The 11,965-nt window shown below is 52.5% G+C and overlaps 1 protein-coding gene across 2 annotated transcripts in view; it reads left to right on the forward strand.

Moving 5' to 3' along the window:
* Positions 1 to 11,533, forward strand: part of CLN6 (CLN6 transmembrane ER protein) — a 22,163-nt gene extending 10,630 nt beyond the window's left edge. The window contains exons 3-7 of one of the 2 annotated variants that reach the window (XM_017851079.1): positions 4,226 to 4,324; positions 6,764 to 6,952; positions 7,310 to 7,365; positions 8,865 to 8,987; positions 10,207 to 11,533. In XM_017851079.1, the coding sequence (XP_017706568.1) occupies positions 4,226 to 4,324; positions 6,764 to 6,952; positions 7,310 to 7,365; positions 8,865 to 8,987; positions 10,207 to 10,477 (738 nt within the window). In that variant the 3' untranslated portion in view covers positions 10,478 to 11,533. The remainder of the gene's footprint in view (positions 1 to 4,225; positions 4,325 to 6,763; positions 6,953 to 7,309; positions 7,366 to 8,864; positions 8,988 to 10,206) is intronic. The other variant, XM_017851078.1, reaches the window with a different exon arrangement.
* The last annotated feature ends 432 nt before the right edge of the window (positions 11,534 to 11,965 follow it).

The following is an 11,965-nucleotide window of genomic DNA, read 5'->3' on the forward strand; positions in this document are numbered from 1 at the left end:
TTTTTTGAGACGGAGTCTCGCTCTGTCACCCAGGCTGGAGTGCAGTGGCTGGATCTCAGCTCGCTGCAAGCTCCGCCTCCCAGGTTTACGCCATTCTCCTGCCTCAGCCTCCTGAGTAGCTGGGACTACAGGTGCCCGCCACCTCGCCCGGCTAGTTATTTGTTTTTTGTTTCACCGTGTTAGCCAGGATGGTCTCGATCTCCTGACCTCGTGATCCACCCATCTCGGCCTCCCAGAGTGCTAGGATTACAGGCTTGAGCCACCGCGCCCGGCCGCCATGGGTAATTTTTAATGCCATCCAGTGAAACCATTCCCTGCCCTCCAAGGCTGCTTCATCTTTTAGTATCCAGTGGTGGCCTCCACAGAAGAGATTAATGCTGGGAGGGCACCAGTGCCCCTTGCTTGTAGTGGGAGGATGGATGATAGATAGATAGATAGATAGATAGATAGATAGATAGATAGATAATTGATAGATGATAGATAATAAATAGATGAACGTGAAGAAAATTGAGTGAGGTATTACCAGGTATCAAGTCATTATTTGGTAGTGGGGGCACAGTGTGACTATTCATGGCCCCCAGACCCCTCCCACCCAACTTGCTGGTAGTTGCCTGAGGGGCCACAGTCATAGAGCCAAAAGATATGAAGGCATCCGGGCCTATTCTCTCAGTTTACTGGAAGATAAAGGGGAAGTGACTTTTCGAAGGTCACTCAGCAAATTCAAGTGTAAAAATAACGATATCCAGTGCGGAAACTGGCACTTTGTAACGTCTAGTGATCATGCCAATTAGCAAAGCCCTTTTGGGGCCGGGCATGGTGGCTCATGATTATAATCCTAGCACTTTGGGAAGCTGAGACGAGAAGATCACTGGAGCCCAGGAGTTTGAGACCAGTCAGGGCAATATAGTGAGACCCCGTCTCTACAAAAGATATGTAAATTAGCTGGGTGTGGTGATGTGCACCTGTAGTCCCAGCTACTCAGGGCTGAGCTGGGAAGATCTCCCGAGCTTGGGAAGTCGAGGCTGCAGTGAGCCGTGATCATACCACTGCACTCCAGCCCGGGTGACTCAGTGAGACCCTGTCTCAAAAAACAAAACAAACAAAAAGCAAAGCCTTTTTGGAAAGCAGTAGTAATTCATAAGTAACAACTTAGCAAGATTAGTACTTAGAATAGTGCCTAACACAATAAGTGTTCAATGCATTTTTATTGAATGACTAATAATTACAGCAAAGTTAGAATAGTGGCTAAACATCGAATGCTTATTCTGTTCTAAGCTCTTGATGTGTTTCAGTTTATTTAATTCTCATATCAACACTATTGCTAATCTCAATTTTATAGATGAGGAAACTTGAGGAGAGAGAGAATAAGTAACTGGCTCAAGGCAAGCGCAGAGGCCAGCATCTGCCCAGGCATCCTGGCCCCAGAGCCCCTTCCTGACGAGGTTGAATTATCTGTCATATAAATATCCAGAATCCTAATATATTCATCCCTGCTGACCCAGTAATACCCTTCCGAGAATCTGCCCATAAGGATATAGGCCTGGATGCCTTCATATCCTTAACTCTATGACTTGGCCCATCAGGCAACTGCCAGCAAGTGGGGGGGCCTGAAGAGTCATACTGTGCCCCGATTCTTGTGGAGGAACTGGTGGTCCTGAACAATCATACTGTAATACTGTAACCCCCTCTGGCCTGTGTCTGGAAGCAGGTGAACCAGGTTGAACCAAATCACCAAGACAGACAGCAGCAAGAAGCAGCAGCAAGACAGATAATCAGCAAGAAGACAGCAGCATCCTCTAACTCGAAGATGTTCATTGCAGTGGTGTTTATATTAGCCAAACCTTAGAAGTGACTTGAGTGTCCAGCATTAGGGACTGGGTAAATCAGTTTTGCTATGTCCATTATAGAGAATGTTTCCTGGCCATTAAGCAGAAATTATGGATACTACAGAGCAACCTGGAATATTTAAGGAGAAAAAAGGTTCCTAAATGACATGCAGGCTGACTAATTGCAAGTCAATAACGAGCTTGTCTACCTGGGATCAAAGACTTGATAGGCGTAAAGAAAAGCTGTCCTGGCAGTGCTGTCAGGGAGTGATGGTGGGTGCTGGTTCTCCTTCCTGCAGACTCTTTGAAGGTTGCCTTTTAAATGTGGAAAAATAAGAGGAATTGAGCCAAGAGTTGGGGCATCTGGTTGAGTTTGTGGGTGACCTAGGGGAAGTCACTGTCCTGGGCTTCATTTCTCTCCTATCCAAGAAGACTGGTTGGACTGGCTGCTCTGAACCCTCTTCTAGCATGAAGGAACCACATACCAGGGACCAAAGAAGCTGCCCATCAAACTGGTGCTCTAGGGAGAGGGAGAGATGAGGCCTGGAGTGGGCTCGTGGCTCCCCTCACTCACTAGGACCCAGCTTCTACTGGCATAACAGGGTCTCCTGTTGGGCAAATCACTTCCCCTGTCCTGCTCGGAGCTACTGTGACCACTGCAACCCTAAGTAGGACTTGCTGGAGAGTAGACATTTGAAAAGCTCATATATAAGCTAGAGATTTTCAAATGTATGCATAATAGTTGCAAATTTGTAATAACTAAAAACAGAAACATTTACAAGTTATAAAAGTAATATGTCATAGATGGAACATAGTTGTAACATAAAGAAGTCTTAGACTCTCCCTACCCCGTTCCTGTCCCACTGCTGACAGTTTGGGGAACACCCCTTTCACTCTTTTCTCTGTTCATACAAACACTTATATACATCCTTTTCCCTTCTAACCATGATGAGATTTTGCTTTATACTTTATTTTGCAACCTGCTTGTTTTCCTTTAGAATATATCATATGGTGGGGCATGGTGGCTTACACATGTAATTCCAGCACTTTGGGAGGTCAAGGCAGGAGGATCACTTGAGGCCAGCCCTGGCAACATAGCAAGACCCTGCTTTTACAAATCATTTAAAAATTAATGGGGCTTGGTGCCTGACACCTATAATCCCAGCACTTTGGGAGGTCGAGGTGGGAGGATCACTTGAGCCCAGGAGTTTGTGACCAGCCTGGTCAACATAGGGAGACCTCCTCTCAATAAAAAATAAATAAATAAGAAAAAAACAGAATATATTATAGATCTCTCTCCATGTCAGTACATACAAAGTGTCATTTCTGTTCATGGCTACTTAACCTTCCGTGGTTTAGAAGTACTATCAGGGATTCCACTGGTCCTGTTTGATTGAAGAGTCAACCTACTTCTGGTATTTTGCTATCACAGAATATTTTAGCAAGTATATATATGATGTAGGTAAAGAGATACACACATGCACACTGAGTGAGAGAGAGAGGGAGACAGAGACTGAGATTGCTGCATTCTGTGAGTTTTATTTCTGCAGGTTTAGTTTATCCAATATGGCATTTCTGTGTTAAAAGAGATAACCATCTAAATCCTTCCTTGAAACTTGTGGGCATTACGTGTGTTTTCAATCCACAGAGACGAGGAGTACAGTCTGGGGGTTGTGAAATGCTTTGACCCTGCATAGGGGCTTTCATGCTGGCCTGCACAAGGCCAGGGCTCAGAAGAGAGAGCATTCCAGAGGGATGAACTGCCCCTGGCCTGCCTTCGTCTCTCTGGGAAGGTAGGGAAGGAAGAGTTGAAGCCACTTTGTAGCGAGAGCATTCGTATTTTCTACTTTGTCTCCTAATGTGTACTTTGAACCTGGTTTGGAAGCAGTCCCTCCACACCAGGGCCTAGCAGTCAGGAGACTGATCTTGGAGTGCCAGAACCCAAAGGGTCCAAGTAGGCCCTCTGGGCCACCTCTCTTGTGTTATAGATGGGGAAACCGAGGACCGGGGAAGGGAAGGATTAGCCCAGCGTCCCCCAGCAAGTTGGTGTCAGAACAGAGTCCCTGAGAAGCCTACCAACTCCCAAGCTGGTATCAGGGTCATTTATTTGGTATCTGCTGGGTGAGGGGCACGGGGTCAGGCCTTGCCTGGAATTGCATCTGCTGTGTGTCTGGGGACAAGTCCGTTACCTCCTCTGGGACTCAGCTTTCCTGTCTTGATAAACCTTTGTCCCAGGGCTGCCAAGAAGGTCCAGCAATCACAGAAAGAATTAAGTGTACAGATTGGGGTGGGGGGTGAAAGGGGTGGGGCGTGGCCGGCCATTAGGGACAGCTCCCGTGAGCCTGAGAGGCCATGCTGGGCTCTTGCCCAGGTGAGCCCATCTTCTATTCTCGCCACAGCTGGATTCTCCTCTCGAATGGTTTCCACTCAACAAGCCCAGTGTTGGGGACTACTTCCACATGGCCTACAATGTCATCACGCCCTTTCTCTTGCTCAAGGTACTGTCCCAGGTTCCCCCCCCCCCCCCGTCATCCCCATTCTTTGCACACCTGGCAGGAAGGTGATGCTAGGCCCTGTGTCCTGACTCAAGCATGCTCCTGCCTGCTGCTGGGGGGTGAAGGCTGTAGCAGAGCAGCATGTCCAGGGCCTGGGTCCCGGGGGAGGCGGAGCTGCTGGCTGCTGGGAGGGATGGAAAATACGCCCCCAAGGAAGGGCTTTTGATTTGAGCCGTCAGTCTGGCGTGCCAGCGGGGGAAGCAGAGAGGTGTTCAGGTGGAAGGACCTGAAGACAAGGCCGTGCTTGGGAAACCATAAAACATTTGGGGAGGCTGAGGTAGGAGTGACTGGGGGTCCAGGGAGAGGTCAGGGACCCACTGGGAAGAGAGGAAGAAGCCAGGTGGCAGGAGAGGCAGCAGCAGCAGCTGAACTCCGTCCTCCACCCTGGAGAGCCCTGAGATGTCACTGGGAGCACAAGCAGGAACTGCTGGCTTTGCACTTTGCCAATAAGGGCTTTAAAACTACTATAGATAGGTTGAGCATCCCTAATCCAAAAATCTGAAATCTGAAATGCTCCAAAGGAGTCTGAAACTTTTTAAGCACTGGCATGATACTACAAGTAGAAAACTCAGCCGGGCGCAGTGGCTTGAGCCTGTAATCCCAGCATTTTGGGAGGCTGAGGTGGGCGGATCACTTGAGGTCAGGAGTTCAAGACTAGCCTGGCCAACATGGTGAAACCCCCATCTCCATTAAAAATACAAAAAACTGACTGGGCACAGTGGCTCACACCTGTAATTCCAGCACTTTGGGAGGCTGAGGTGGGCGGATCACCAGATGTCAGGAGTTTGAGACCATCCTGGCCAACATGGTGAAACTGCATCTCTACTAAAAATACAAAAAAAAAAGTAGCCGGGCATACTGGCAGGCACCTGTAGTCCCAGCTACTCGGGAGGCTGACGCAGGAGAATCAGGAGAATCGCTTGATTCTCAGCCAAGATTATGCCATTGCACTCCAGCCTGGGCAAGAGAGCGAGACTCCATCTCAAAAAAAAGAAAAAGAAAAAAATACAAAAAACTTAGGGCCAGCACAGTGGCTCATGCCTGTAATCCCAGTACTTTGGGAGCCCAAGGCAGGCAGATCACTTGAGGTCAGGAGTTTGAGACCAGCCTGGCCACCATGGTGAAACCTCATCTCCATTAAAAATACAAAAAAGTTAGCCAGGCGCAGTGGTGTGCGCCTGTAGTCCCAGCTACTTGGGAGTCTGAGGCAGGAGAATCACTTGAATTCAGGAGGTAGAGGTTGCAGTGAGCCAAGATTCCACCACTGCACTCCAGCCTGGGCGACCGAGCGAGACTCCGTCTCAAAAAAAGAGAAAATTCTACACATAAGTACTTAACATAAACTTTGTTTCATGTGCAAAATTATTTAAAGTGTTACATAAAATTACCTTCAGGCTGTATGTGTAAGGTATATATGAAATATAAATGAATTTTTCCAGGCATGATGGCTCACACCTATAATCTCAATACTTTGGGAGGCTGATGCAGGAGGATCGCTTGAGGCCAGGAGTTTGAGACCAGCCTGGGCAACATAGTGAGACCCTGTCTCTACAAAAAATTTAAAAATTAGCTGGGCACAGTGGTGCACAGAGTAGTCCCAGCTACTCTAGGGGCTGAGGTGGGAGGATCTCTTGAGCCACTATACTCCAGCCTGAGTGACAGAGTGAGACCTGTCTCAAAGAAAAATGAAACAAATGAGTTTCATGTTTAGACTTGCATGTGCATTCCCAAGATATCTCATTGTGTATATGCAAATATTCCAAAATCCAAAATCTGAAACATTTCAGATAAGGGATGCTCAGCCTGTATCTCCATTTACTATCACCATCATTTTGTATTGGAGAAAGATATTTCAAATCTCCAAAAGTAGGAGGGGTATAATCTCAGAACCCCGGTATGTTTTCAGTTCAACAGTGGCATTTCAGAAGCACCTGCCCCATCCCTGACATTTTCTTCATGTTTGCGGGGACCATTCAGAAATCAGAAGGTGCCTTCAGCAGGCTGGGCCAGCCACCCAAGGACACAACCAGGGACAGTGGGAGGGCTGGGCCTGAGCCTGGACTCCTGCATTGAAGGCTGGGCTGTCCCCTCCATGCTGGAGCTCATGTGTGACCTTGGGAAAGGAGTTGGGCCCTCTGGTCTTTTTCCTCCCTGGGTAAAGTTGTGGGAGGGGGCGGTGCTGCTCCCCAGTCCCTCCTGGGTTCATAGGGGTCACGGGAGGATCTGGAGGCTGGGCTGGCCTGCTAAAGGGACCAGCCACTTTTTGGAGTGACATTCCAGCTGGAAGCATCCATCCTACCCTGGGTGTGAGGGGAGAAGTAGAGGGTGTCACATACTGTGACGGAGGTGAGGTCATGCTGTCAACCCCACTCTGAACCCCAGCTCATCGAGCGGTCCCCCCGCACCCTGCCACGCTCTGTCACCTACGTGAGCATCATCATCTTCATCATGGGTGCCAGCATCCACCTGGTGGGCGACTCTGTCAACCATCGCCTGCTCTTCAGTGGCTACCAGCACCACCTATCTGTCCGTGAGAACCCCATCATCAAGAATCTCAAGCCGGAGACGCTGGTGAGGCCACCTCCTGCTCCCTGCCTGTAAGCCCTAGAGGCACAGTCTGTCCTGGGAGGCTGAAGAAATAGCCCCCACCCCTCGCTGCACCTGTCCTTCCACCAAAGGCATTCTGCTAGGTGAGGGCACCGTCGCCTACGCCAAGCTAGGATGCTCAAGTGTTCTTAGGAAGTGGTGCACAGACTGGCTCCCACCTGGGCCCCTGTAACAGAGGGCAAGGCCCCGGGTAGGGAATAAGGCAGTGGGGGAGGCCTGGGACTGGGAGAAGCGTGGTCAGAGGGGATGCTTGGGGCACCAGCACCTCCCTGGACTGACATCGACATCCCCCCAACTCTGCCCTGCCCGTGCCTCCCTCAGATCGACTCCTTTGAGCTGCTCTACTATTATGATGAGTACCTGGGTCACTGCATGTGGTGAGTGATGGGCCCATCTGTCTATCCCAGGGGCCCCGACCACCAGCTAGCTCTGTCACTGGCCTCAGGGACACACTGAGTAAGGCTGTCTGGACCACAGGTCTCCATGTGTTGAGTCTCATCCCCTGTAAAGGCGCTGTGAGCTCAACCTCCGGTGAGGTTGTCCCCGAGGTTGCCCGGGAGACCCAACAGCTGTCCCAGGCTCGGGGCCCCAGCTTCCCGCCAGCATCGCTGCCCCCGCCCAGCCCTCAGTGCCCTCAGTGGCCAGCAGAGGGCAGCGAGCAGCTTTGGTCCTCCCTCAACAAGCCTGAGCCCTGAGGGTGGGGGAGGAGGACACGTCCCTGATAAACAACCCCCAGATGGTAATGTGGAGGGTGGGGGCGGAGCCAGGGGCCCCCACCGGTGTCGGGCCTGCTCTTTGGGAGTGGAGGAAGCTGCAGGAAGTCAGCTGGATCAGGCTGGGGAGGGGCGTGCTGTTTGCGCTCTCCCCTCTTCAGAACTCCCAGGGGGACACCTTTTCCTACCTACCCCGCCCCTGAGTCAGGGGAGACCTCAGAAATGTGGCCTCAGCCTCAGGAGATCCCGGGCCCAGGCTGGGAGGCATCATCTGTTCCAGCCTCCCATCTTAGCCAGGAGAAGCTGAGGCCAGCGGGAGGAGGGCTCCGAGGGCTGCAGCACAGCTGGGAGGTGAGGGCCAGCCCTGGACCCGGCTCACTCCTGAGTTGGTGCTCATGGCACATGCACCTTGCACAGGTGTTTCCAGGTTGTTTCGGGCTCTGCGATGTCAATCCTCCTGGCTCAGCTGGTCCAGGGTCCCCGGACAGGCCTCCTGCCATGTTTCCCTGTCCTTTGCCAGAGCCTCTTCCCACAGAAAGTTGGGAAAGGGTGGAGGGGCTAGAAACAGAGCTGGAGCCCCAGCAGGAAGCGGGTGTGGGTGAGAAGAGGCAGGCGGGTATACTGGTGCAAGTCAGCACAGGTGGGAGAAAGGGAGCCAGTGTGTGGAGAGGGGAGAGGGTGGTATTTTGGGTTAAGGTGTCTGAGGTGGGGGTGGGGCTGTGTGCTGAGTGTGGGTGCAGCGCTTCACCAAGAGGCCCCCGCAGGTGCTGTTCTCTTTTTTAACATGTGGACCTCCATCCTTAGCCTGGGAGGTGCCTCTGTCTCCAGGCTAGTGTGGGGCTGGGCTGCTGGCATCTGCGGTGCATGAGACAGACAACCCCCCAGACACCCCCCACCACCACAGAGTGAGTGAAGTGCCCGGGGCCGTATGGATGCCTGTGGGCCTCTGACTCACACGTGCCTTGCATTCCCGTTTCTGTTTCTGTCCCATCTTTGACGCCCAGCACAAGCAAGGTCGGGTGGAGAGGAGCGCCTCTCACCCAGGCTAGGCATTTTGTAAACCATGACGTGGCACTCCGTGGGACCCCGTGGGAGCGGGTGCAGAGGTGTTGGGGATGGGGACTGCTGAGCAGGCCTCTAAGGCACTGGCCTTCCTGTCGTAGGTACATCCCCTTCTTCCTCATCCTCTTCACGTACTTCAGCGGCTGCTTTACTGCCTCTAAAGCTGAGAGATGGATGCCAGGGCCTGCCTTGCTCCTGGTGGCGCCCAGTGGCCTGTACTACTGGTGAGTAGACATCAGCATGAGGGCAGAGGCAGGGGCACTGAGTGAGCCACGGCAGCAAAATTCTGCACTTGTCCATGGACCTGTTGTGTGGCCCCAGGGAGACTGGCCCTCTCTGAGCCCCTGCTTCCTCTTGTGTCTAGTGGGGACTGTGACAATGCCCTGTGGTGGCCTCTTTGTTTCCATGAAGCCCAGGCCTGGGTATGGCAGGGAGGTGGGAGGAGAGGGTGAAGTTGCACAATCTCTCTCCATCCTCAAGCCCCTCTCGCTGTGTGCCCCATCTCAAGAACCCCAGTGTTGCCCTGGGGCCGGTACAACCCACCTCCGACACCAAGCCCTGTGGTGGGCTGCGGTTTCCACCTCTGTGAAATGGGAATGATGGTACCTGCCTGTCTACCTCTCAGATGATGAGGATGCTGAGGACAGAGAGGGGCTTTGTCAAATGTAAAGCACTATGGTGAGGCCAAAGACAGACTGGGGGGTTTAATGGCGTAGGGGCACCTGGCCTGGGGTCTTTGTTCCCTCTGACTCTCTCTTCTTCCCATCGCAGAGGACTCCAGCCTCAGCCAGTCTCTAGCCCTCCTCTGTCACTTCTGCCCTGGAGACAGGTCACCCTGGGATTGTGGGTATCATGGGAAGGACAGGGTGGGGGCAGGACTGGGCCCTTCTTTAATGGGAGGCCTCCCTCAAAATGAAAAGGGCCTCCTTTCCTGGGCCAGCTCTAGACCGTCTCCCCGGCCTGTCCCCTGTGTGGCTGAGATGGCCCGCTGGGGCTCATCCGTGTGCTCTCTGGGGGTTACAAAGAATGGGCGGCAGCTACAGTGAGCGGGAAAGATGTTAGGGGAGCGCTTCCTGCTGCTTCTCACCCCGGCATCCTGCCGCGGGGATAGCTGCTGTTGTCCTGGCAATTGTTTGTTGCCTTCTCCTCTAGTCAGTTTTTGTTGTGTGGAAATACAAACTTAATGTGACCAGAGAAGCCAGAAATATACATTTGTAGCTTTCTGTTATTTAAATATTGGCAACAAAATCAACATCTAAAACACAGTAACTATACCAGCTCCATCAGTATGCTGCCCGTGGGCTGTGGCTTAGAGCGGCAGGGTTCACTGAGCCCTGGCGTCAGAGGACTCTCCTGCCTGCCCGGAGGGCAGCCTGGCTCCGACGCGCAGGGAGGGATGGGGTTGCCACAGCAGCTGCCTCACTCCACCCCTGGCCTTTCCAGGTACCTGGTCACCGAGGGCCAGATCTTCATCCTCTTCATCTTCACCTTCTTTGCCATGCTGGCGCTCGTCCTGCACCAGAAGCGCAAGCGCCTCTTCCTGGACAGCAACGGCCTTTTCCTCTTCTCCTCCTTCACACTGACCCTTTTGCTTGTGGCGCTCTGGGTCGCCTGGCTGTGGAATGACCCTGTTCTCAGGAAGAAGTACCCGGGTGTCATCTACGTCCCTGAGCCCTGGGCTTTCTACACCCTTCACGTCAGCAGTCGGCACTGAGTCCCTGACACCAGGCTGTGGCGCTCTGCTGGGTGGGAGGTGGGCCATAGAGGGTGTCTGAATACAGGGGTGGGGGGGTGTGGGTGTGGGTGTGTAACCGGAGACTGAGAGCATGAGTGGGGTGTGCCGTGTGTGCGTGGATTCGTGTGCGTGTGTGTGGATTCGTGTGTGCATGGATTCATATGTGTGTGTGTCTTGTATATGTGTGTGTAGAGTGCATCATTTTCAGACTCTACTATTTCCATCAAGTTTCTGTTTGATCTGGATCATCTCAGGATTGGATTCTGTTTTAGAGTGTTTCTGGGCCAGGATCCGGGCCCCTGCCCTCCTCTGCACCTGACCACACTCTCCCTGCTGGGGCTGGTCTGTTCTTCTGGTAGCTGTGCAGGAGAGGGCTGGGTGGGGCAGAGGCCAGGAGGGGACCTGGTGTGTCGCCCACCCACCACCTGGCTCATCCCTCAGGCCCACCCTGACCCTATGTCACATAGGTTATGTCAGCCTCTGTGGCTGTTGAGTAAAGCATTTCTCCTGTCTGGACCTCATTTGCACTAGATGGGCCTGTGGTCCCAAAGTAGGTCAGTGGGTTGGGGTTGCTGACACCCCTTGGGGGCAGCTTTGGGACAGAAGAGTGGCTCGGTCCTGTCACTGCCCTCTCCCTGCCTGGGGGCTATGTGCACTCCAGACCCTGCCCAGGCTCAGGCCCAAGAGGTGTGGAGCCAGCCTGGCCCCCAGGAGCCAGGGGCGCCACCAACTCCCCTGGCATTCCAGCTCTCCAGGTGACCCTCCTCTACCCAAAGCTCTGTCCCCCTGCTCCCACTCCAGAACTGTGGCACGCTCTTCAGGCAGCCTGGCCACAGGCTCTGAGCACCTGCATTCCTGGGTGGTGGGGCCGAAGGCCCTGAGCAAAAGCTGGAGCTCCTCTCATCAAAGCCTTTACAAGGTGCTGGGTCCAGAGGCTTTGCCTTGACAGCATGACCCCTTGTTATGCCCAGACCGTTTGTTCCCCAAAGAAGACCACCAGAGTCCAGAGTCAAAGCCAAGCGGCAAGGATCTTTAATGCAAGTTCGAACTTGGTCCCTCCGTTCTACAACATATAAGAGGGCCCGAATGATGCATGTGCCCGCTTTTTATAGTCCGATGCATACAGGATATGTAAGGTTACAGAGGTACAAAGAAATTTTTTGGTGCACAGCTATCACAATTGCGTAATTGGTTAATATTCTAAGTTATACAATTAACCAGTTTCTATTTGTTCCCGCGCATTTAATAAAACTACAAACGGTTGTGACCTTATCAGGGGCTCTCTAGGTGGTGTTTCTAGGATGTACTTGGGGGATGTGTTGTGTTGGGCTCAGGAAGTTTGGAACAAATAGGAGGGAATGTGTTTGTACTGCGGCCCAGGGACTAAGCGGGTATATGGCAGGACACCGGTAATTGAGAACAGAACAGAGCAGGAACAGACGACTTTCCCAACGTTTGTCCCTTTCA

This window comes from Rhinopithecus bieti, unplaced genomic scaffold (assembly GCF_001698545.2).
Source record: "Rhinopithecus bieti isolate Rb0 unplaced genomic scaffold, ASM169854v2 scaffold_31548, whole genome shotgun sequence".
NCBI classification, from domain to species: Eukaryota; Metazoa; Chordata; class Mammalia; order Primates; family Cercopithecidae; genus Rhinopithecus; species Rhinopithecus bieti.